Source organism: Peromyscus leucopus, chromosome 6 (assembly GCF_004664715.2).
Source record: "Peromyscus leucopus breed LL Stock chromosome 6, UCI_PerLeu_2.1, whole genome shotgun sequence".
Classification (NCBI taxonomy): domain Eukaryota; kingdom Metazoa; phylum Chordata; class Mammalia; order Rodentia; family Cricetidae; genus Peromyscus; species Peromyscus leucopus.
This window is the reverse complement of record NC_051068.1, coordinates 44243919-44270357: the sequence shown is the minus strand read 5'-3', so window position 1 is coordinate 44270357 and position 26439 is coordinate 44243919. Positions and strand designations below refer to the sequence as shown.

The following is a 26439-nucleotide window of genomic DNA, read 5'->3' as shown; positions in this document are numbered from 1 at the left end:
TTTGCTTCATTTTCTACCCGTCAGTCTCCAGTTAATTCAACTCCGTGATTAGTCCCAAATATGAGCACAAACCTTTAAGATCCAAATCAATCCTCCCCTTCCTTTGTTTTGTCTCCGTGTTAAAATTATATAGTCTGGAAATGCATCCCAAAGCAGAGACATGTGCAGCCAGTGTGGTTTGACGTTGACCTTCCTGGCTGGGCTTGGACCTTCCTGCAGATTAGTCCCGCTTCAAAGACCTCAAGCGCTAAGCACCTGTCACATCCACATCCTCACGACTCAATAGTGTTTGCCCACACTTAGCACAGACACCCACTGGGAGGGGGGAGTTGTGGGACTTGAGACACTGACCTGTGTGCAGATTGTAAGACTCATAAAAAGGAGCTCCGGCAAGTGCTGAGGCTTTCTCCACATGCCTGGCGTCATGTTCGCTTGCTCCTCACTCTCTCTCTCTCTTTCTTAAAGATTTAGTTATGTGTTTCATGAGTGCTCTGTCTTCATGCACACCAGAAGAAGGATTAGATCCCATTACAGATGGTTGTGAGCCACCACGTGGTTGCTGGGAATTGAACTCAGAGCCTCAGGAAGAGCAGGCAAGTGCTCTTAACCATTGAGCCATCTCTCCAGCACCCTGCTCTTCACTCTTAATGCACCAACTCTTCCACTGGCCAACAAGGTCATTGCCCTAACATCCTTCTTTGACAGCCGTTTACTTGTTCCTATTTTTTGCCAGACCAGTAATCAGCGTGTTCTGACTCAAAACATGGAGCATTGCTAGTGCATTTTCACGCTCTGGGTAGTGTTCCTGTGCTGTTTCCAGCAGCTCTCTCCCTCCTCCACTCCTCTAGAAGTAAACCGCCTGCCCCAACAGGTCATTGCTATTCATCTTCCTTGGAAAAACAAGCCTACTCAGGCCAAGTTCCCGAAAGCCTGTGCTGTTTCCACCAGAGGTCACTAGTGGCCTGTGCTTTCTTTTGTTTCTTTCAGCCTGCCTCACAGATGTCAGGACTTTAGGACTGGGCCTGTTCCGTGTCCCCCACTGGTTCAGTGAAGGTGCCGTTTACGTCTAGCAGCAAACATATCGTTGGGAGGGCAGCTGGGACTAAGTCCTCTAACCAGCACCTCACCTAGCCAACAGTTCCAGACTCTTCTTCGCTAACTGCGGTCTCACTGCTCTTCCTCCAGCTAGCCCCAGGGAGCAGTGGAAGCCAGCCACTCCTTTTCCTTCTCTGATTGGTCCGCTGTGCTGACCTGCCTATTAGCTGTGTTAATTCTATTCCTTAGGATGTGGCCCAGGTCTCCCTTGTAGTCTGGCTGTTTCCTGATGACCCTGGATCATAGTAATTAATTCTTACTCTCAGTTCTTCTTCACGAACAGAGCTAGCAGTTTCCTTTTCAACTGCCTTTTCCAACCTCTCTCCAGCACCCATCTCTTCCTCGGGACTCCTGACAAATGGCCTCTTCTGCTTGCTGAATCGTGAGGCTGGGAAAGTTGTTGTTTTGTTTTTCTCCCTCTTAAATTTCTCTTTGTTAACTATTGACTCTGTAGTATCACAAGGTACTTTGATGGGGCCTTGAGCAAGGCTCCTACTGTGGATTGCTCCAACTCTGCTACTAACAGAAGGATGGGAAAGAGTGAGATCCTTCCTCTAAGATTAGCAAGTAGAGTTTAGTTTCCTAGCAATTCCAAGAAAGAAATCAGCAGGGAGTGATTTATCACGTTAGTAGCCGGGAGAGATAGTCCTTCGTTTCTATGTTCTCTAAAACTGTGTCGGTGTTGCCCACTCTTTCTGCTGAGATCAGGTACTTCAGCGCTGCCTCAATTCTGTGCACTGTCTATTACCACTGCCAGCACCACCACCACCACCACCACCACCAGCACCGTCATCATCATCATTTTATGCTTGTCTGGACTTCTACTGTTGCTTACGATTCAAGAATCTTCCTGGGTGGTGGTGGCCCACGCCTTTGATCTCAGCACTGGGCAGTGGGTCGGGGGCAGAGGCAGGTGGATCTCTGAGTTCAAGGCCAGCCTGGTCTACAGAGTGAGTTCCAGGATAGCCAGGGCTACACAGAGAAATCCTGTCTTGAAGAAAAAGAAAAAAAAAAGAGAATCTTGACAAAGACACAGCTCTTCCAACAACTGTTGGAAGTTAAAAGTTACTGTGTGTGATGGCTAGTTGGCTAGTGTTGATTATCGTCTTGACAGGATCTTAAATCACCTAGGAGACAACTCTCCAAGCACACATGTGAATCATTTAGATTGGGTTTGTCTTTGAGCGTGTCTGTGAGGAATTGCCCAATGATGGTTGCCGCCACTCCCTGGGCTTGGGTTCTGGACTTCTAAAAAGGAGAAAGCTCGCAGAGCACAAACGTTCATTGTTTTCTACTTCCTAACTTTGGATACAACTAGACCAAGCTGCCTCAAGTTCCTTCCACCAGAACTTCTCAGCCATGATAAATAGTAGCCTGGAATTGTAGACCCATATTGTAAACCCTCTCTCAGCAACAGGAAAAGAAACTAAGACATACCACATTCCTCCTTTTACCCAGAAGAAATCTTGCTACTCAAACATTTTACTCATTTTTTTGTTCTAGTCTCTGTTTTTAGCCATTAAGGTCCAGCCTCAGTTCCTAAGAGAAAAACTTCAAACCTTTGAAAAACAATTGTCAGGTCTCACCTACGGCTTCTCTTTCCAGCTGAATATTTTTAATGTCTGTGGGTTTTCCATGATAAGGAAGGTGTCTATGTCAGGGAAAGATTGTACCTCGTGCCATCCTGCATAAAACCCTTAAATTAGTGGTCAGCAAAATGCAGTTTGTCAGCAGGTGGGTAAAGCTATACAAATTGTGCTATATAAGTACAATTTTGATATAAGTTACAACAATAACTTATTTATAATAAAAATGATAACTCATGTGGATCAGAATTTTTATGTCTCCTGTTGTTCTGACCAAAGTCTGCTCTGACTTTTGGAGAGGGAATATTGTTATTGATTGTATTCCATCTTCCCTATTGCTGTCATAGTCAAGCCTCAGTTCCAACTCACCTGTGCAGTCTCTTACAGACTGTTTCTGTTGAGGCCCCTGAGCTGGCTAATCCCATTCATACAAGTAGACAACATTGATTTCATTCTCTATAGTTAGGGGTTTGTTGTTGTTGTTGTTGTTGTTTCTGTTTTTGTTTTGAACTCTCTGGGGGTCTGACACCCAGCTCCCAAATAAATACATGGAGACTTACTCTTACTTATAAATGCCGGGCCTTAACTTGGCTTGTTTTTAGCCAGCTTTTCAACTTACATTATCTCATTTCTCTTTAACTACATTTTTGCCTCTGGGCTTTTTACCTTTCTTTATTCTATATATCTTCCTTTTTACTCCATGGCTGACTGTATGGCTGGGTGGCTGGGCCCTGGCATCCTCCTCTCCTGCTCCTTTTCTCGATCCTCGATCCTCTTGCTCTTCTTCCTAGATTTCTCCTCCTATTTATCCTCTCTGCCTGGCAGCCCCACCTATCCTCTCTGCTGCTAGCTGTTGGCCATTCAGCTCTTTATTGGACCAATCCAGTGTTTTCAGCAGGCAAAGTAACACAGCTTCACAGAGATAAACAAATGCAAACATAAAAGAATGCAACACATCTTTACATCATTAAACAAATATTCCACAACATAAATGAATGTAACACATCTTAAACTAATATTCTACAATTCTCAAAGAGAAATCTTATATCCAAGTTCTCAGAGAGTACTTCATTGTAGCTCCAAGCACTACCTACATTGTCAACACTCTGGATCCCTGCTTGGGATCATCTTAATTTATTATTGCAATTTATCATTGTTTTTGTACTTGGGCCAGTTGCCCAGAGCCATTGCTGATGTTCATCAGATAAAGTGCTCAGCTTCTAAACTACCATTTTAATGGCAAAAACACACATTTTCCACATTTATCCTGGGACATTCTAAGACTTTTAGGGTGGATCAAATCTTACAGCCATGTCATTTTTTAAATGACTTATATTACATTTAAACCACTGCAAGCACATTCTTGTGTTTAGATCCTTGTGCTGAGAAATCCTGTCCCTTAGACATCATGATTTTGTCAAGTACATTTAGTCATCATTCTAAGCTTTGTAGAATCAGAACATTTGTCAGGCAAGCCTCGAGTCCTTCTCCCAGAGTTACTCGCAAAATAATCCGTCCTTACTGGATTCCAGTCCCCATTTCGTGGCTGCTTTCCCTACCTATCAGCACATTGGTGTTAAACATTTTGCTTCCTGCTTTGCTTTGAACTCCTCATTGGAATTCTCACTAAGTTCCCAAACAAGCGTTTAATTTTGTCTTTTTATTCCAAATCCTTTCTGGACTATCAATAGTTTTCTTTCTTATTAACTTAGCTTTCTTCTGGATAACTTCAAGTTAGATCATCTCTTTATCTAATCATCTACTTTTCAGTACACTCTTACTCTATGCCCAACCCACCTTCCAGTTCTCTTGGATATTTTAAAACAGTGAAACAAATTGGGCAAACAGTGTTACTTCATCTAAAATATTAGACACCTACAAAATGGTACCTCTGTATCATCCCACCCCATACTCTATAGAACTCAGGAAGAGAAGAGGGATGACTGTAAGACCCAAAGGTCAGGAAGATTGAGAGCAAAACAGTGTCTTGTGGACATGACAGGTTCCTAAACTCATGAATTCACAGCTGCTGTGGTTGCTGCCCAAGACCTGTGCAAGATCAAGCCAGTCAACATTCCAGCATGAAGGAGGGTGGAGTTTATAAGCTCCTGCCCCTAGTTGTGGAGCCATTGGCAGTTATTGGCTTCGGGGAGAGGGGAAGTCAGTTTTTCTTTAAGAGTGTGACCCTTGGTAGGTCAACCATGTGTGCTCCAGTGGATGTCCCCATACCTTGGCACAATAGAAGTGCTTGCATATTTCTTTCCAGTACAATTGCCCTCCCTTAGACCCTTAAGTTAACCTGTAGCTGGACTATGGCATTCAGTCATGGGTTGCTTAACTTCTGTATTAGAAATGCATGACTTAAAAATTATTAGTAGAAAATAACTTTTATGTAAGTTATTATATTACACTTTTATATAATGTTTAAAAACTAGAAAAATTTTCAATTTATTTGGTGTGTATTATAATATCTGAAATGCATAGATCTCTGAAACCAGTTGTTTTTCTTCATACTGAGAACCTTAGAAGTATATAAAAAGTATATAAAAACTAGAAAAGCTTTTAAACTTCATATAAATGCTATCATAGCTTTGATGCTATTTTAAATTTATCTAGCTTGGTACATGTAGTTTCATTCATTTAGTGGATGTAACATTCCATTATATGAACATACCACTATTTATTTATCCATTCTCATTTTTGATCGACTTTCACTACTTAAATAGTGCTACAGGAAACATTCTTGTCATTGATTATTTTGGCAAATATGCGCTTCACAGGTTCTCAGTATAAAGTAAAACGACTGGATTTAGAGATCCTCGAACTTCCGGTATTATAATATGCACCCAATCGCTTTCTAATGTGAAGGGTGTGTGAAGGTTCCGGCTGCTCTCTTCATCAGTTCCTGCACCTGTCAGATGTTAAAACTTATGTGATCTAAATAAGTGTAGTGAAGCAGTGTGCAAATGCTAACTAGACCAGTAGCTCATTACTAGTGAGGGCAACTATTGTTCATGTGTTCATGTGGTATTTACCACTCGGGTTTGCTGAAAGTGCTGTTTCTAGTTATCTGCTTTCTCTTTCTCCTTTGTTGTAGGGACGGGTATTGAGACAGGGTCCTACTCTACAGAGTAAGGCTGGCCGAGCACTGTCTGTGGGAGTCCAAGTAGACTGGAACTAGATTCTGTTGTCCCAGCCTCTCAGGTTCTAGGATTACAGCTGTGCAGCACCACAGCTGCTTGTTCTCTTTCAAAGGGCTTTAATGTTCTTTTCGGTTCTTACACTGATTCTTTATCACTTATGCATGCTGTACATCTAGCATTCCAGAATGCAGCTTGTCCCTTACTGTGTAGCCTGGTAAGACAAGCGTACCCCAAATCTGCTCTAGGTTGGTCTTACTCTCTAAGAGTTTTATGTTTAGATACTCATGTTTCGTAAGGATTCTGAGAAAATGCTGATTGGAAATTCTTTGTACCTATAAACTAACCTGAAAAAAAAACAAAAAAACAAAAGAGCACCACAATGACAGTGCTTTCATTTCTGGAGATACGACATTACCATCCACTGACTTCAGGCTTCTTTAATACCTTTTGTACAAAACTGTGTGGTTTTATTCTCCTAATGTTTTCTCTCCTGCATGTATGTCTGTGCAACACCTTCATGCCTGGTGCTCATGGAGGTGAAGGAGGGCACTGGAGTCTCTGGACCTGGAGCTATGAATGGTTGTGGGCTGCCACATAGGTGCTGGGAACAGAGCCTCCTAGAGCACTATTACAATAATGTGCATCTTTCTCTAAATGTGGAGGCATTAGATATTCTTAGGTAGGGCTAAAGATGACATTTTTTTTAAAAAGTCTTTTCTACTTTTTTCAGGTGAATGTAACACAATTACTTTATTTGTTCGCGTTGTATGTATGACAGATGTGGTAGGAGTGAGTATATGTGTGAAAGTCAGAGGACAACTTTTTATAATCCTTCCACTTGCCATGAGTCCAGGGCTGAACTCAGATCATTAGGTCAGTAAGTGCTTTCCCGCTTAGCCGTCTCACTGACCCTTAATACAATTTTTTTTAGTGATTTTTATATACACCAAACTTAATCCACTATCCTATAATCTGACAGTCTATGTACATTTTGTCATTTGTGGGGGATGGAGCCAAGTTGAGAGCACTGGCTGCCTTTTGTGAAGACCCAGGTTCAGTTCCCAGCACCCACGGGGTAGCCCACAACCACGCATGAGTCTAGTTCCGGAGAACCCGTGCAGCGCCCTCCTGTCGCCTCCGTGAGCACCAGGCACAGAAGTGCTGTGCAGACATGCATGCGGGCAAACATTCACACACACGAAATTGAAATTAAAATTTACGTTTGAGATGCAGTGAAAGGATTCACACACAAAGAAGGTGAACGGTTTCTGAGTTGCTGAGATGCCATTGTGAAACACAAGGCACTGGGGAACATGTCTCCACTGGGGAGGGGAACTAGGGTTGAGGAACAGAGCTAACAGAGCTTATGGGGCTCTGCCCTGCACCATCAGCTCGTTTTCTACATCTTTTGTACTGTGTCTATGCCTTGACTTTTAAATGAATGGAAATCAATTTAATTAATGGCTCAGTGGTTAAGAGCACTCATTGTTCTTCCAGAGGACTGAGGTTTGGATTCCAGCCACGATGTGGCAGATCATAACCATCTATAACTCCAGTCCTAGGGGATCTGATACCTTCTCTGTCCTCTTCAGGCACTTATGTGTTGCATGGATGTACACGCATGTGGGACACCCATACACATAAAATAGAAATAAAACTTTTAAAAGATTTAAATCTAAAAGTTTAAATGGTTTAAGCTTCTAATTTTAGAAGGAAAATTGTAGGTGAATTTTTCTGTCCCACTGGCCAGCTCCCAAATCACAACACAAAGACTTATTATAAATTATGAAATTGGCCAATAGCTTAGGCTGTTTCTAACTAGTTCTTATAACTTAAATTAACCCATATTTATTAGTTTACATCCTGCCATGTGGCTGGTGGCTGTTAGCTCTCCTCCTGTACATCTGCTTTCTCTGCATCTGGCTGGCAACTCCACATTCTTCTTCCCATGTTCTCTCTGCCACAAAAATCCTACCTAGTTATTGGCTGTTCAGCTTTTTATTAAACCAACCAGAGTGATACATCTTCACTGTTTGCAAAATGATTATTCCACAACATTTCCCCCTTTTGTCTAAATAAAAAGGAAAGGTTTTAACTCTAACACAGTAAAACTATATACAATAAGAACAATTATCAGATAAGAATTACATTTACAATGTCCAGTCCATTTGTATTTGGCAAATTTGGAGAAAGTACTATATTATTTATCCTATCGTAGTCCAAAGTTTTATACCTAAAACACTTTTTGTCAAAATTTGTATTACCATTCTAAAAATTGGCTGTCCAGCTTTTTATTAAACCAACCAGAGTAACACATCTTCACAGTGTTCAAAAGATTATTCCAGAACAGGAAAAAAAATACAAAACTGTAGCATGAATCTTCAAAGTTCTTATTAATAAAATCAAACCTGAGGCCAGTTATTAGGGTGAATACTGGAAGGTCAGAGAGACAGAACAAGCCACAGCTAACCTCACCTGGCCAACTTCTCAGCTAGTCTTGTTTCCTCAGGCTCGCTTTCTGTGATTAAAGGCGTGTGTCACCATGCCTGGCCGTTTCCAATGTGGCCTTGAACTCACAGAGATCCAGAGGGATTTCTGTCTCTGAAATGCTAGGATTAAAGGTGTGAGTGCCACCATTTTCTAGCCTCTGTATCTAGTGGCTGCCTGTTCTCTGACCCCAGATAAGTTTATTAGGGTACACAATATTTTGGGGAACACAATACCACCACACAAAACTCAAAAGCTTGATTGATTTAACTGTCTAAAACTCTTAGTCTGTTAATAAATAGCAATTTTGAAAAGGAATGATGAAACATGAGCAGATTTATAACTCAAATGTTGCCTTAATATCCTTAGTAGGAGAAAATAGTCTTCCAAAAGAGGAAAACAAAGAAAATGAAGTCAGCTTAGGAAAAATGACTTAACACTCATTGCCCTGTTCCCAATGGAGGAAACGCAAATGGCCAATAAACACATGAAGAGGCATTCTCACTTTTATTTAAGAACGTACCTATGCCAACCAGTAATGAGATACTGTTTTCCACTGATCAAATTAGCAAAGATTAAAGATGCTTTGGTTCCTGCAAAAGCACGATGAAGAGATTATATTTTCACCCAGACAATGGGAGTTTAAATTAGTAAGATCTTTCTGGAAGGTTGTTTAGTGGTATGTAGTAGGAGCCTCAAAATTATTCCTGTCCTTTGCCTCAGAAAATTACTCTTGTGGAGAAAGAAATCTGGGCTACAGGTAATCACAGTGTAGATACAGGTTCGAGCTGTTTATTGCCCCCATTATAACACTAGTAAAACATAATGTTAGGAGTGAGAACTCCTAGTCGGCCAACTGAACGCTTGTCTACTTAGAGTCTCCTGTTCTGTGAGACCCCCGGTGCGGGCATCTGAATGCTTGTTTACTTAGAGTCTCCCGTTCTGTGAGACCCCCGGTGTGGTGTTCAGTCAGACCCACTTTCCAACTCAAAGCAATAAGCATTTTTATTGTATATGTTGGTTTTTTTTTCACATTTAAAAATTGTAAGGAATATTTTTTTTCTTAGTAAAGATGATGACGTATTTGGAAGGTAATTAAGACAGGGAGATGGAAGGAAATTTGGGTGGGAAAAGCTAACCTGGGCTTGTTACTTATTTGAGTTGAAAAGGAAGCAATGAAACACTGTTCTACTGGATTCTGAAAAAGAGCTAATAAGGGAGAATTATAAAGCAATGTGAATTTTTTCCATACACGTGACTAAAACTTCACTGTAAAAGAAAGTAACTTCTAATCTTGTATGGACTTGAAACTGAAATGGCCTGAAGAGTCACCTGCTTGCACACTAATGATCCCGCTCCTCTGGCCAGCTGTCCACCTTCCCTTTTGTTAGTGACAGCAGGTGCTTGGGTGTATGTCCTGCCTCTTCCACAAGAGGAAGGCCAACTGTAAAGGGCTTTACAGCCTGGCTCCTCAGCACACAGTGACCTGACACCCGGCATTTTCAAAATGACTCATTACTGCTTCCTTTGAAGGACAACTTCCTAGGCTGCTTATTAACTCGGAGGTTTTCTTTCCAAATAGGATTACCAAACTAATAATAATGACCAGGCAGTGGTTGAAATCTGTATCACAAGGATCACAACAGCCATCAGAGAGACGGAATCTATTGAAAAGCATGCCAGGGCCCTGGTGGGACTGTGGGATTCCTGCTTGGAACACAACCTGAGACCTGCAGGGAAAGACGAAGATACTCCACATGCAAAAATCGCGTCTGACATCATGAGCTGCATCTTGCAGGTATGTCGCTAGGTGATGGCAGGCGATTTGATACTGCCTTGGCAGCTTGGGTGAACACGATGCCTCTGAACTCAGAGGCAATTTTGTGTGCCTCTTAGATAATGTAAAAAGACACCATACACCACTGATAGATTAAACCAGCGGGTTGCTAAGTAATAAACTGAGGAAATCCTACTCAGTCCCTGCTGTGTGTGAGCTATACGATAAAGAATTTACAGTAATACCTGAGCAGGCATGAAAGCGTGCTTGGGGAGAGGGTGTCGAGCGCCCTTCTCTATCACTTCCCACTTTCTCTTGAGACAGGGTCTCTCCTGAACCTGAAGATCAGCATTGCAGGCACATTCAGCCGTGCTCAGCTTTAAAAGAGGATGCTAGAGGCTTGAACCTGGGCCCTCATGTTTGTACAGTAAACGATTCTGTCTACTGAGCCACCTCCCCAGCCTGACTAACTCATTTTAAGTCTATTTCCCTATGTATTGTGAATACCCATCTGTTCTACACATAAGACATTGGCAAACCCATGTCTTTAAGTCTCCTCTTTGCCCTTTGTTAATCAAAGGTAACAACGCCCACCATTTGGAACTATGAGACATCATGGTGACATGACATGTGAAGTGCTTTACCTATAATAATTTCAATTCAGTCAGTGATCAGTAAACATGGTGATCTCTGTAGCTAGCAAACAAATCCACAGCCTTGTAAGCCACTAGAAAGAAGTTCCTAGCTAACTCCAACTAGGATACAAAAAGGTTAAAATCTTACACTACTGACTGATGATTGTGGATCAACATGAAGAAGGACTTTCATTACAAAGCTTTCTATATGTGGTGTTGACATGATGTGGACCACCTAATTCAAACCACAACTTACCCAAGGCTAGGAGCTTCCTCTGACCAAGACACTGTATGGATTCAGTCATTGCCCATCTCCTAGAGAAAGCCTGAGATGAAAGATACACAAGACATTCTGCTTTCTAAAATAGATACAAACTTGGAGAGGGCAGTGAGGATGAAAATGTAGTACAGGGGTATTATAACTATCGGCATAGTCGATGTACTAAAATGAAACTCAAGAGAACTGACAGAAGTTTCAGAGCCAGTACCTGTGATGGTATTGTGTTCCCCAAAATATTGTGTACCCTAGTAAACTTATCTGGGGTCAGAGAACAGAACAGCCACAATATTAAACATAGAGGTTAAGCAGTAGTAGCACATGCTTTTAATCCTAGCATTCCAGAGGCAGAGATACATCTGGATCTCTATGAGTTCAAAACCACACTGGAAACAGCTAGGCATGGTAACGTAACAAGAGCCTTTAATCCCAGGAAGTGATGGCAGAAAGCAGAAAGGTATACAAGGCATGAAAACGGTGAACTAGAGGCTGGTTAAGGTTTCAGGCTGTGAGTAGCAGTTCAGCTGAGATCCATTTGGATGAGGACTCAGTCTGAGGAAATAGGTTCAGCTGAGGAATTGGTGAGGCGAGGTGGCTGTGGCTTGTTCTGCTTCTCTGGTCTTCTTTGTTTTTATTAATAAAACTGTTTAAGATTCATGCTACAAATACCTGATTTTAACCTCATCATATGAGTCACATTTCTTCAACTACCTTGCTTAGGAGACCCGATGTCATATGTTAATCAGCTTTGTGTTATCTACTGTCTCACCGCAGTTACCGCTGTGGGAGAGCCTATGAAGAGGGAAGTAACCAAGATGGCTGACAAGGATCCAAAAGGGACTTGAAGTAATCCATGAATCAGGAAGCATATGTTTTTCTGCATTGTAAAAGGACCTAATGTCTAGCCTCCTTGATTGCACACACACTGCTTGTGTAGGCTTCCCCAGCCAACACTGTGTGAAAGCTTTGAGTAAAAGGACCTCAGATAGCTCGACGTATTTCCTTCAGAATTCTTATGGGTGAAACTGGTTGTATAATGTTAGAAGTTTACTCAACAAGCGATCCCCTCTCTATTATTTACCTGTAGGGTGATCTTGGACAAATTCACACTTTTGTGTCTTTATTGCTTCATCTATAAAGTACAGATTAGAGGAGTAATTGCCTTGTGGTTTTGTTGTGATGAAAAAATTGACCAGATAGTAAATAAAATTAAAAAAAAAAAATCGAGATATAGGCAATACCATGTGATCATTAACTCCAGCTGATACTATCATCTGCAGGGCATCATTCTTTTTTTTATTGTTATTTTGCCTATGTATGTTTGGTGTGCATGTGAAGGCTAGTGGTTGACTTTGGGTATCTTCCTTCATTGTGGTTGACTTTGGGTATCTTCCTTCATTGTGGTTGACTTTGAGAATCTTCCTTCATTGTGGTTAACTTTGGGTATCTTCCTTCGTTGCGGTTGATTTTGGGTATCTTCCTTCACTGTGGTTGACATTGGTATCTTCCTTCACTGTGGTTGACATTGGGTATCTTCCTTCATTGCACTTCACTTTATTGAGTCAGGATCTCTTGATGAAACCAGGGCTAACCAGCTTGCCCCTGTCTACACCTCCAAGTGCTAGGGTAATAGGCAAGCCACCACTCCTACCCAGCTTTCCTGTGGGTTTGGGGGGCCCTAACTAGGATCCTCATATTTATGTGACAAGCGCTTTATCCACTAGGCCATCACCCAACCCAGCATTCGACTCTTTACAACAAACTGTAATTCAGTAATTACAGTCATTGGTGATTGTTTGCCTGTCTCTACTCTCCCCAAATTATGTTTACTTTTTTTCATGGAGGTAGTCCCGCACCTAAAATAGCACTTGGCAAACAGTAGGTACTCAGTAGCATTTACTGAATGAAGTAATGAAGTATGGGCTCAGGAACAGAAACGATCCTGTGGTCTCCTTAGCAACTAGACTTCTCTCCAGTGGGCTTCTGGACGTGGCCCTTGAACAAGAAGATGCAATGTGAAGCATGGGGACAAATCAACAGACAGACCTGCTCCCTTCTCACCTTTCAAGAACCCACTGGGAAAACCAGATGACTGTGTCAATTAGATTTCTAGATAGCTATACTGGTAAGAATCAAGCATTCTGTCTGTCTGTTTGATGAAGCTGGATGACTATCCAAGGAGCCCTATTTTAATAAGTGAAGCCGAACATCTCTTGAGATTGTTGCTTTTCTATGGCTCCAGTTGAATTCAATCCCTGGGGACAGAAGGGCCTCTCTGTTGCTGTCACCCGAGATCTGTATCTCTTCTCCTTTGCTTTATTCTTTCCAGTTTTAAAACACTCAGAAAGGTTCCCAGAGTGCATTTTCAAAAGGAAAATCTCTACCAAGAGCTCAAATGGTGCTAATCAAGTTGAGAAATGGAATCCTTGGCATCGTGGAACAAGGCCCTCTTGTTTCAAGTCTCCAGTGAGGTGTAGCAGTCCTCAGGGGTAGGTTAATTTCCATACTGCAGTGCCCTCCGTTTGTTCCCTGAGCTCTGAACTTGGAAGATAATATTCACACCAGCCCGCTCACATCTGTGCTGAGGGCCAAACTCCGTCATAGTCTGTGGCATTATCAGCCGCTGTTGTTAAAGTGGTTTATTTGTTGTAGAATGGTGACCACAGGACTTTTCTCTGCCTGCATCCCATTAGCAGCCCTGTGATCCAAATAACTGGAGAGATAAAAATGACTTGCAGGGTCCAGATCTACTGCATTAGAATGCCTTTGAAATGAAGCTCAGCCACTGGGGCGAAGTTGTTTGTTATCTGTTAGGTGCCTGGGATTCTTCTTTGTCCATGTCATCCTGGCCTCCAGCCCCTTACTCACATCCTGTTGTCCTCAGCAGGGCTTGTGGCTTTTGATATGGTAGGGGCTGTCTAGACACTGTTTTGAGATGGAGTGCCTTTGGTGGTGACCGCTCAGAATTTAGATGAACTCTTTGCTCTTTGCTTAATGTTTTACTTTTTGTTTCATTTGAGAGATTTCCAAATGATACATGTAGGGAGAAGAAAGAAAAATCCAGTGTGTCGGAGTTCATTTTGCTTTTGCTTTTTAGTGATGACATTATACACTTGCAGGGAGGATTTTGTGTTGGACCCACATGTCAGAGGCATCCAGAACCGTTCTAAAAAGAATACGATCTGATTGGTTCAGAAGGCTTATTCTTTCAGTGCTGTTGCCAAGGGCTTGCTCACTCCAGAGATGAAAACAGAAAAGAATGATTTCCGTTCATCTGATCCCTCCTTGTGTTTGTCTTGTGCTCACAGTTAGCAAGGGCCCCTCCTGCTGCCACCCCCTTTGGTTTTTTTACATTACACATAAATATGCTTGAGACCACAGTGCACACCTTTAATCCCAGCACTAGGGAGGCAGAGGCAGGCAAATCTATGTGAGTTTGAGGTCAGCCTGGTCTATGTAGTGAATTCAAGGCCAGCCAGAGGTACATAGTGAGACTCCGTCTAAAAATAAATGAATGACAAAAAAATTAAAAGTGCCTGAAGATCTATTTCTCTAATAGCAGACATGCACCTTCCTACTTTCAAGTTATTCTTGGCAAAAGACTCTGTGTGGCAAAAGTTCCTTTGACATGAAGTTCTTTTTTGGGAAGTTCCCAATGTTAGGGCTTTGACCAGTTGCTGTAGAGACAAGTTTAACTGTCAGAAGCCTCCATGTAATAGAGAGATTGGATGGCTATGAACACAGCCCAGGACCAGGCTGGGGGCTAGGGTAGCATCTGGTTCTATGACAGAAGTAATGTGAATGTGAATCCAAAGAAGCAACAATATAGCATCATTGGGAAAAGTGAAAACCTTGCTGAACACCACAGCCTGAAGAGTGTATTAGCAAAAGGAAGATGGATCACTATTTTGACCTGCATACTCAAGTGTTAATCAGAGCAGGTATTAGAGACTGAATATGATGGATGAAATGTTCTGGTCATCACAGATGATTGTAGAATAAGTGTGCTATGTAGCATGAATCTTAAAAGTTCTTATTAATAAAATCAAACCTGAGTCAGGTATTGGGGTGAACACTGAAAGATCAGAGAGACAGAACAAGCCACAGCTAACCTCACCTGGCCAATTTCTGAGCTGATCTTGTCTCCTCACACTGGAAGCTTCTGTGTCCTCATATCTGAATGGCTCTTAGATGAACTGCTGCTAGAAGCCTGAAAGCTTAACCAGCCAAATGCTTCTAGTTTCTGGTCTTTATGCCTTATATATCTTTCTGCTTTCTACCATCACTGGGATTAAAGGCTCACTTTCTGGGATTAAAGGCGTGAGTCACCATGCTTGGCTGTATCCTTGAACAGATGGATTTCTGCCTCTAGAATGCTAGGATTAAAGATGTGTGGTACCACTGCCTATCCTAAGTATCTAATGGCTTTTCTGTTCTCTGACCCCAAATAAGTTTATTAGAGTACACAATATTTTGGGGAACATAATACCACTGCAGTGCTATTTTAACCAGGTTCTACTGTGGTCTTGATGGAATACATTTCAGTATCTCTTTGAGCTCACCTGATCTTGGGAACTCTGGTTTCTGGCCTGGCCTCTTAGTACCTTGATAATATGAGAGGGACATTTTGATCTTACCAAAAAAAGACTCCTGCTGTAGATGAGTCCCTTGGCTTCACTATTATGTGTCAACCTTCTAGAAATCCCTTGGTGTGAGTTGGCCTCAGTAGATCCAAGCAATTCTATGTGGATGAGTGCTGGGCCTGGGAGGAAGGAGGAGCCTGTCTCCCAGAGAGGCTTCATGAATTACTACAACAGCAATGGCCAGTCCAATCAGGCCCATATATACTTGCTAGAAGATGGGGAAGGCAGAGCAAGATAATCAGATAAGCCATCAGAGAATTCTCAAGGCAGGCCATGGTCTTGACTCTGTATCTGGAAAATTGATGGAATACAGGAATGAGTTAAAACATATTTTGTTTGTGTGTTTGTTTGTTTGTTTGTTCCTAGTGACTAGGAAAATAGGAATACTTAAGCAAAATATATTTAATTGGCTTGTTTTGAAAAATTTAGGAATGGAGATGGACTAGGCACATGGAACTCAAATGTTAACAGGACCTGATCTCTCCCAGCTTGCTTCTCTGACCCTGTATTTCCTTAAGTTTCATTCAAGTTCTCTCCTGCCTACTGAGGTCACATGATAGTGATACCTATAAACTATTAGTACCTTGAATCCAGCAGGAAAATCACAATCATAGAGTCTCTGAAGATTCCTTAATTAAATTTGGTCACGGCTTATTCTTGAGCTGTCATTTGAACCAGGGAAACGTGGCTCTCTGCTAGGCTGAGTCACTTAATCACTCTTGAGACCAAGGGTAGAAATGCCATCAGGAGAAGAACTGGAAAGCTCCTCAAGGAGGAGTTAATGTGAAATGTCCAAAAGAAGGAAAGCAGGGTTTGGTGAGGCTGAGGTCTGGAGGTGGAAAGGAAACCATCACAATACCATTTTCTGTCACTTTAGGAAGTACTATGGACTCGGAGTGTTCCAAAGTTATTGCTCCCGCTCCCTGAGTGTCTCAGCTATCCCATACCATTTCCTTTACTTGACTCACATACTCAGTGTGAACAGCTGCCTCATCTGGCACTGGCACTGGCACTGTGTACTGTTGACTGTCTTGGACCCACCACTGCATGTCATGGTCATTCACAAAATCCTGAAACAGGTGGAGTCTGGATATGCATAGAATGTTCAGACCTGTACTTACACCAGGTTTTAATCCACTTGAAAACTAACTGAAAACTGAATGTGAGAGCTTTGCCTCTTTCAGAAAAGAGTTCATATCTTGATGATGCCTTGTAATTTAGCCCCAGACTGAAATGAATTGTAATGGAAGTGAGTCAATTTTCATGTGTTCAGTCAGCTTCTATATTCTTACTGGTGAGGCATCTGTTCAAAGTTTCTTACTGATTCCAAGTTTGTTTGTATGTATATATTCTAGTAATGGTTAGCCCTTTGTTGAATAAATGGATCACAAATACGTGTCCTTTGGATTATCTTTCATTCTCCTAGAATATCACTGAGTTAGAAGTCCTTATCCACTTTGCATTCTCTTTTTTATGGTAATGTTTTAGTTAGATTTGAGGAACTTCTCACTAATCCAAATGTCACTGGGGACATTGAATATGTTCTTTTTCCACCTTTTCTTTATTTTTTACTATTAGATAGGCAATTTATTTTTGTTTTGGTTGGCATAATGGTAATGGTCAAGACACTGTTTTCTCCCATTAAGTGTCCTTTTTGACTTAACCACCCTGTATCTAAGATACTGTGATGTTGCTCAGAGATGCTGTTTATCAGTGGCAATCTTGGCCTCATTGGTCTTTATTATAGGGTTTGTTATATTCCACACCATCTAAGGATATAACATTCCCTTTAAGCTGCTAAGAATGCTTCAAGAATGAAAGTGGCCCAGGCTTAGCACTTTTCTGGTCAGAATGCAAACTCAGCTGCCATAACAAAGGCCCCCACAGAACAGTCAGTTAAACTACACAGGGCATTTTTATCTCTCATGGACAATTCAGAAGTGTCAGGCCAGGGCTGATATGGAGGCTCCTCTTTTCTCTGTACTACACACAGTTTCTAACTCATAGTCCTAGACAACGGCTTCAGTCCTTGTTACCAGGTCCTTGTTCCAACTAGATTTAAAGGGAAAAATGAATTAAAAAGCCAAGTCACATCATGCTAATAGTATCCTAAAGGTTGAACACATTAAGCCTTCCTTGTCTCATTGTCTAAAGCTTTGCATGTGGCCACATCTGATTGCAAAGAAAGTGGAAAATGCTGTCTGCAATCATGTGGCTATCCCCAGCAGAAACCCAGAAACCAACTACTAAAGAAAAAGGAAATACCCATTTACTGTTGGAAAGGTAGAAGTTTCTATCCCATCACCCTTGCCCACTGCTCCAGGCTTCCCTTCAATGACCATAATCTGATCATTGTAGTAACTTAGACATTGTAGTAACCTAGACAGTTACTCAGTATATGCCCTATTCAGGAGTGTGTCGTCATTACTTGACCTTCTCTCCAAGGTCATTGGTCCTTCAGCAGCCTGGAGAGTCTTCTTGTGCCAGTCAGTTGATATTGTGTCTACCCTGAGACCTACTTATCAGAGACTGCTCACTGGGAAAATGTGATGACAGTCACTGTTACAAATGATCTGGAGAGTTGGGTAACATCTCAGCCAGCAGGAGGGTGACAAAGACCCGAGTGGACTCCAGAGTCTGTTTTCTGTCACATGCCCTTCCCAACACACTGGGTTTGCAGTGACAGCCATCACCATGCAGCCACATTATCTTTTTTCTTCCTACCTACTCCTTGCCTGGGTATGTGTGCTAGAAGCATGTGCGCATGTTTGTGTGTGTCTGTGGGTCTGTGTGTGTGTCTGCATGTGGAGGCCAGAGGTTGATGCTGGGTGTCTTCCTCTGTTCCTCTGTTGATGTGCTCCCCCCTTTTTTTGAGACAGGGACTCTCACTGACCACGAAACTCAACCAATTTGACAAGACTTGCAGGTAGCAAGCCCTGGGAATCCTCCTGTGTCTGCCTTCCCAGTGCTGGGATTACAGGCACCTGACACCACGTTCAGCTTTTTACGTGGATGATAGGCAAAGACCATATCTCAGCCTAATTACATTTATCCATTTGTTATTCAGTCTACTATGTTTACTGAGGATCTACCATAAGTGTGGAATTGTTGGAAGTAGTAGAAAGCACCACCCATGGATGGAATAACTAGTACCTTTCACACAGAGAAAAGCAATCCCTTTTATTTATAATATAACGATATAGCACTATGAAGTCAGCTCCCAAACACATTGCATGTAAACAGTTCTGCAATCTATGTGGTAGGTATGGTGGTTGTGAATATATACAATTTATCTATAATTATCTCTAATTAGCTAAGTGCTGATGGTAGCATTTAGGAGACCCTTAAGGTGAGTCACAGAATAAACGAGAATTATTTTAGAATCTAGAATGCCTTCAGGTTTTAGCCTTATATTTATTTTTTCTTTTAAATATCATTAACTAAAATGTTAGCGTTTTTAATTGACACACAGAGTGTATTGTGTTTCAGTCATTACTTGCAATGTGCAATGATGTCAAGGCCACTAGTATTTCCTGCCCCTTGAACTTGTGTCATTTGTCCTGACAAGCTTTAAATATTAGCGCTTGTCCTATACAAATGTTTTTGGCGCTGGTTATCTGATCTCCTTCAATCCTCTTCCAGCCAGAGGGTGTCAAGAAAGACTTCTAGAGGAAGTCCCTTAGCTGGGACTAAAGTGATGAGTTTATCTATCTATGTGAACTCACCTTTTTAACTACACTGTGAGAACATGTAATATTTCTATTTCCACATCTAGCTAACTATACCTTAGAGTGCTCTCCACTTCTATTCATGTTGTTGAAAATGATACGATTTCATTCTTTCTTATGAGTAAATAGTATTCATGTATGTACGTATCACATTTTCTGCACCTGTCCATCCTTGATTGACTCTAAAAGACCAACTGTTGTAGGTTGTTGTTTGGCTCTTTTTGAGGGGCCCAACACCCATCTCTCAAATGAATCACACACGGAGGCTTATTCTTAGTTATGAATGCCCAGCCTTAGCTTGGCTTAGTTTCTAGCCAGCTTTCCTTAAATTAACCTGTCTATCTTGTGCCTCTGGGTTTTTCGGTTCTCTAACTTCTATAAATCTTACTCTTACTCCATGGCTTGCTGTATAGCTAGGTGGCTGGCCCCTGGAGTCCCCCTCCTACTCTGGCTCCTAGATCTTAGATCCCTTTCCTCCCAGATTTCTCCCTCTATATATTCTCTCTGCCTGCCAGCCCCACCTATCCTTTCTCCCATCTTGCTATTGGCCATTCAGTTCTTTTATTAGACCACCAGGTGTTTTAGACAGGCACAGTAACACAGCCTCATAGAGTTAAACAAATGCAACATAAACAAAAGTAACACACCTTAAAATAATATTCTACTCCAACAAACATCAAGCTTGTCGACATTCCTTCGGTTGTTTTTCTCAAATATAAATCTGATGCCCTGTCCCTCCCCTTGACCCCTGTTCGCCCTCGGGTTAGTTCCAAACTCTTCAGCCTCCTTGTGTATACCCAGGTCCATTGGCCTTCCCAGTTCCTGCTGATTTTCCTACGTAGAACACTACAGCCACACTGAGTTACCCACAGCTCCCTAGGAGACCACGTTCTCCCTCACCTCTGCACCTCCACAGTGGCTTTTCCTTCTCCAGTCTTTACCTCACCATCACCCAGCTACCCTAACCCATCCCTTCAGTCCCAGCTAAGGCACTCATTCCTCTAGAAGTCTTTCTTGACACCTCCAGGCTGAATGGGTGCTCCTTAGCAACCTGCACCTCACAGGTCGTACCTCCGGCGAATGCTATCAACTGCCCCTAATCTTCCTATGAGACCAAGGGGGCCGCAGGCTGTGTAAACAGGGCAGGGCCTGTGTTTCCACAGCTGCAGTCGAGGAGCCCAGCAAATAGTTTTGAGATGAATGAATAACGAATGTTTGTTGCCTTCTCATATTTCCTCAGAATTACAACCGGACCCCTGTGATGGTCTTAGCCGTCCCCATCGCAGTGAAATTCCTCCACAGAGGTAACAAGGAGCTGTGTAGGAACATGTCCAACTACCTATCCCTGGCTGCCATCACCAAGGCCGATCTCCTGGCTGATCACATCGAAGGGATAATAAAGAGCATACTCCAAGGTACAGTGCAAGAACTGAGCTGGGGTGTGTTTAAAAGAAACTCAGTGAATTGCTCATGGCCCCTGTGAGTGAGGCCTAGTACACAAAAAAAGGGGTGAGTTAGTTTGTTTTTTTTTTTTGGCCTCTGCTGATAGTTGACTTGCGATCATGCCATGTCTCCTGGGCGAGCTCAGTATGTTTCTTTACCTGGAAAATGAAGTACTTAGAGTCAATAAGAAAGTATGAGCTTCCTGACAGTCCTATGATTCTCAGTCCAGAAAGCTGTGTAGCCTGTGGTTCCTGTCAAGGTGTCCAATTCCTGGCTGTGGAGAGCTCATTCTGCAACAGGTCTCTCAGTGGTTGATGAAAAAGCACTCTTTCCTTTCATTTCTGAAATTAAGATGTATCCTTGATTGCATAAAATACACAGAGCCAGGCTTGGTGGCACATGCCTTTAATCCTAGAACCTGAGAGGCAGAGGCAGGGGCATCTCTGTGAGTTCAAGGACCACCTCCTCTACATAGTGAGTTCCAGGACAGCTGAAGCTACATAGTGAAATCTTGTCTAAAAAAAAAAAAAAAAAAATCAAAACAAAAGATAAAATACACAGGAAGACATATGATGACTTTTCTAAATCAAATATGACTTGAAACTATTTACAAGTGCATTAAGTACTACCAAAATAAATTTAAGGACATCTTTGTTATTACATTATTTGAATCAAAGAGTTCAAACTAATACATGCATAATATGTCCTTTGTTATGGGGGGGTCTTATCTATCTGAAACCTTGTTTTCTTTCTTTCTTTCTTTTTCTATTTTTAAGGTATTTCAGGTCAGAGAACAATATATCAAATGACTTGGTATGCATCCAGATATTCCCAGTCCTCACTGATAAAAATGCATGAGGTCCACAGGCATTGCTGCCCATAGATTTATTCAGACCCCACAGGCTCAACTTCTTGGAAAGTGCTCCTGAGCTCCTAGTCCGAGAGTTTCTTGGCGTCTCCAAGAACATCCTGAATGTGCTCTGTGCCCAGTGTACCCAGGCCAGCCCACAATCTAGGTCCTTTTGACCAGGCTTCTTAGTTTAATACATTGTGGTAGCATTCTCCTCATGACTGTTCCCAACAGGGGCCATATGGAGGCTCCATGCTGTCCTGCCAGAATGCTGGCCTCTGCCCTCATGTGATTCCTCGCCTGAAGCTTCAGGAGCCATGACTCCTCGGACCTGGAGTTCCACGTGGCAGCCTCTGGCGGCAGAATAGCAATCATTCTACCTGGTGTTACACCTTGGTTACACCTTGCTAGACAGTTGCTCATTTCGGGTACTGGGCTGCTTTTACTGTGTTTGCAATAAGATAGGGAGTATACTCTTTCCAGATGTGTGGCTCAGTGGTAGACCTCTCACCCAGATGAACAAGGCAAGAGGTTCAATCCCCATTGCTGGGGGGCGGGGGGGGGCCGCGAACCAAAGTACTCCCTTTCCTTTCCTGAAATCTGAAATTAACTGTCCATCTGTGCATAGCCCCTATCCTACCCTATCTTCTCACACACCCCACTTCACCCCACCCCTTCTAGCATTCTTGGAATGCCTACTGCCTGCCAAGGGGGAAGGTTTTGTCCTCACCTCAAGCTCAAGTAAGGAGGCTCCTCTGTGTCACCACAGACTCCTGACCAGGCTAGCCCACTGTCTGCCAGATGCCCAGATCTGTCTGACCACCAGGGACAGTGAAGTGTGTCACTCAGCCCGTGCTTCTCTGTAAAGATTTGCCATTAGTGATATTAGTCAGTGGTTTTGTTCCTAAGTTTCTTTGGCTTCAGGATCAAATTGCTAGTTTTACTTCACATGTAATTGAACTTGATGCAAGTCCAGAAAAGCAATTATGCTTTTATTTTTACCACCTTGAAAACATTTTTTTGAAAAAAAATTATAAAAACTACAAACACACCAGGCATTTTAAAACTATGGGAAGTAACTTTCGAGTAATAGATTTATATAAAAATGAATTCTCTCTCTTTCAGGCTGCCAGGAGCTTAGCTCATACTTTTGAGGCTTTTTAAATGTTATTTCAATGACAAAGAGATCTTTGAAACACAAAATCAACTATAAGTGCACTGTAAGCATTTGAAATAAACAAATAATTTGGTTTATGTGATCTGGCACTCTGAAAATTGCCGGAGAATCAATAGTAACTTGACCTATGAATGGCTGAGGCTGCGTATTCCAGGGTTTTGATTTTGAGGGCTGACAGGACTATAAAGCTCCATCCACCACTCATGTGAGTTGCAAAGCAAAAGGGATTTTGAGTAGTGAGTTCTTTGCTCTGCAAGTCTCCATTTGATGCTCCCTGTGAGCAGCTTTAGTAAGCTCCTTGGGGGTCTTTCTTCATTCTGTGTAGCCACCGTTCGACTCTTGTCTTTGATCAGTGCCTGTCTTCTTTGAACTGAAGTATCCTAATCTTTAGGCTCTTGTCTTTGATCTGTGACTGTCTTCTTTGATCTCTAGTATCCTAATCTTCATTCTCCTGGACGTCTACTCTTACAAAAAGGTTAGCGGTCATCTGTTCAATGACGATACTTACATCCGTACAAAGACTTTATAATAATAAAGTCAGGCAATTTTCATGTCAAACGTTGTGTTAATTCATTTGAACAAACTAGATCAGCATTATTGTGAGAACTGCAAAACAGAAATCCTATTATCCCATTTTCCTGGGCAGTAACACTTTAAGTAACAAATAAACCTTGGTATAAATGACTTGATGGAGAGGATAAAGAAAAGGAGGAGGAGAAAGAAGAAGAAGAAGAAGAAGAAGAAGAAGAAGAAGAAGAAGAAGAAGAAGAAGAAGAAGAAGAAGAAGAAGAAGAAGAAGAAGAAGGAAATAGAGGAGGAGAAAGGAAAGGAGAAGAGGGGAGGAGAAACAAAGAGGGAGGAAAAAGAGATGGAGGAAGAGGAGGATGAAAAGAGGAGAAGGAGGAAGAAGAGGAGAGAAAGGAAAAGGAGGAAGAGGAAGAAGGGAATGAAAGAGAAAGAGGGAAGGAAAGAAGAGGAGGGTGAAGAAGAGAAGCCACTCTTTGTTGGCACATGAAAGTCCATGGGTGGATCAGACTTTCCCCTTGACTCAGCGTGGGCCTCAGTGGTGGCCCTGAAAGCTGTGGCTAAGCATCTTCTGCTGTATTGCTTTGCTTTTACGTCCCACAGCGTGTCCAGCTCACATCACTGTGAATACCGACTGCATAGAGTCCATATCCAATCTGATTTTCTGTGTTCGATCCAACTCTGGCAACCTGACTGTTTCTGAACTGACACATCATCACTGCAGGTAGATACTGTCTATCAGTTGTCTGCTGAGATCATGGGTGACCTCAGAAAAGGAGCTGGCAATGGACTGCAGTAAACCCACATGAGTGAGGAGTTAGGAAGGAGTGGATCCCAGAAAATGGGGCAGGATGCTGTGTGGATGAACAGGGGCTGTGTGGAAGCCCCAAATGCCCACCATGTCATTTTATACACAGGCAGCTGACTAGAATTAAACCCTGGCCATTTCACCTCAAAGCTACCTCTGCTGTTGAATCCCAGCTCCACTGAATATTGGTTGTGCTTGTATTTTTCTGAGCACTGGTTTCTTCTTGTGTAAATCGAGATGTTCGGACAATGGCATAACACCACAGCTTAGTTTGCTCTCGATGGATATTAGCTAAGATGGTGATGGTAACAATTATGACAGCCTGCCTATATTTGAATATTTTAGTGCCAGGAGACCCACTGTTTCTTGTGTAAACCTACATCTTTCTGGAGTGTTTGGTTCTTACGATGAATTAGATATTCTTTCCCTGTGGCCTTTCATTTTTGGCTAAAGCCTTCCTCTTGGGTCTCTTGGTGTGATAAGCTTTCAAAGACGGAGCATCACTTCTCATGGCTCCTCATGTCTGTACCATTGTTTTCTTCTCCAGTCATAACAAGCAGGTTCCCTGCTAGTTCACTGACTCAGCCAAAAATGACTTCATTCTGAGTCACTTTGCAAGATGCCCTCTGGTCCCTTCCATGTGGCCTGCCCTCTTGAATTCTCTCTGGTTTTCTTGTCAGCACTGGGCAGTGTATAGCTCATGGCTGATCATAATCATAATGGTCTAAGCTGTCTCCATAAGGACTAAATGGGTGTCTCTCTGTTTAGAAGCTTAATGCAACCTTAAAATGAAGTTGTTTCTTTTAGTCGGCCAGCCACATAGTCACATCTTTATTTCTACTGATCCCCTCCACTACATATTCAAAGGTTTTCTTTGTTAAACACACACACACACACACACACACACACACACACACACACACGCACACACACGCACGCACACACGCTAGTTATTTTAGTATATTCAGCAATTTCTTCTGTGTTCTTGGTTTTAAATCAATCTTTTAAGCTTCACATAGTACTTACATTTTAAACTATTTACTGTTTCTCCCCCACCACCCATGGGATTCAGCTCAATGCTTTTCCAGGGCAAGGCTTATAAAATATGCTTCTTGAATTTCAATGTGTTTGCATTTCTTCCAAGGTCTTTGTCAACTATAAATTCCTTAGTCAGTGCCACTCTTTCTTCAAAACACCAATTCAAAGGTTGACCCTGTGAGGTCCAGGGCCTTGGTGTGCCAGTACTGTTTACCTTTAGACTTGGCTCATCATAGTCCACTGATTATAGCTTTCAAAATTGTACCATATATTACAAATCAAATTCCTCATATATGTTTATAATTCAACTAAGAGGAACTATATGAAATGGGATTGTATATTTACCCCTAAAGGAAAATGTTTGAATAATTCTAAGCCAAGTTTTACAATTTTTTCTTATTACTGAGTAGGTATGTACAACTTAATTAAATCTAAGTACAAAATTTATTTTGTTCAGGTTGTTTAGATTGCAGTTACCTATTTTGTATCCTATGGCTTCTTGAAATGAGAGGAAAAATTATAAAAGATTCTCTTTTTGGAAGAATTAAAAGTACAGAGTGTACCAGGCCTTGCTGCCTCCCGTGGGAGGCCTTACCTTTTTGGAGAAGGGGATGGGTGGGTTGCAGGGGGGAAGGCTGAGGGGGAGCAGGAGGAGGGATGAGAGGGGGATCTGTTGTGGTATGTAAAATGAATAAAAAATTTATTAATAAAAAAATAAACACACACACAAACGTACAGAGTGATTGCAAACTTGAATGCTGACAAGTTAGTTATACTAGTGTCTTTAAGTCAGCCATCAGAAAAACCCTGCCCCATTTAGCTTTGTTGGAAAATTTTAACAAATAATGCAATGAATAAATCATTAAAATCTTATCTGAATTTTCCAGAAAATTGAAAAACAAGTATATGTTCCATCTAATTCTACAAGTCTGATATATCCACAAACCAACACCAGACAAAGGAATTATCAGAAGGAAAACACACATTCATCTTAGTCATGGACATAGATGTAGACATCCCGACTCTAGCAATGTGTAAGGGAAACTATATAACATTTATTGAGTGCAGACTTGATCTCGAGTACTTACCTGTTGACTCTCATTGTTCCTCCTTGTGTTTTATGAGGGAGGAACTGTTGCCATCCATTTTATGAAGTGCATAATGACCTGGTTGGATTTATTCCAGGAATACAAAATAGTTTCCTATTTGAATTACCCCATAGTAAAA

The 26439-nt window shown here is 41.9% G+C and overlaps 1 protein-coding gene across 1 annotated transcript in view; it reads left to right on the top strand.

Annotated features, from left to right (window-relative positions):
- Veph1 (ventricular zone expressed PH domain containing 1) overlaps positions 1 to 26439 on the top strand; it is a 222517-nt gene that overhangs the window by 13775 nt on the left and 182303 nt on the right. Inside the window, 2 exon segments of the mRNA XM_037206642.1 lie at positions 9894 to 10109; positions 20612 to 20786. Coding sequence (XP_037062537.1) covers positions 9894 to 10109; positions 20612 to 20786 — 391 coding nt within the window.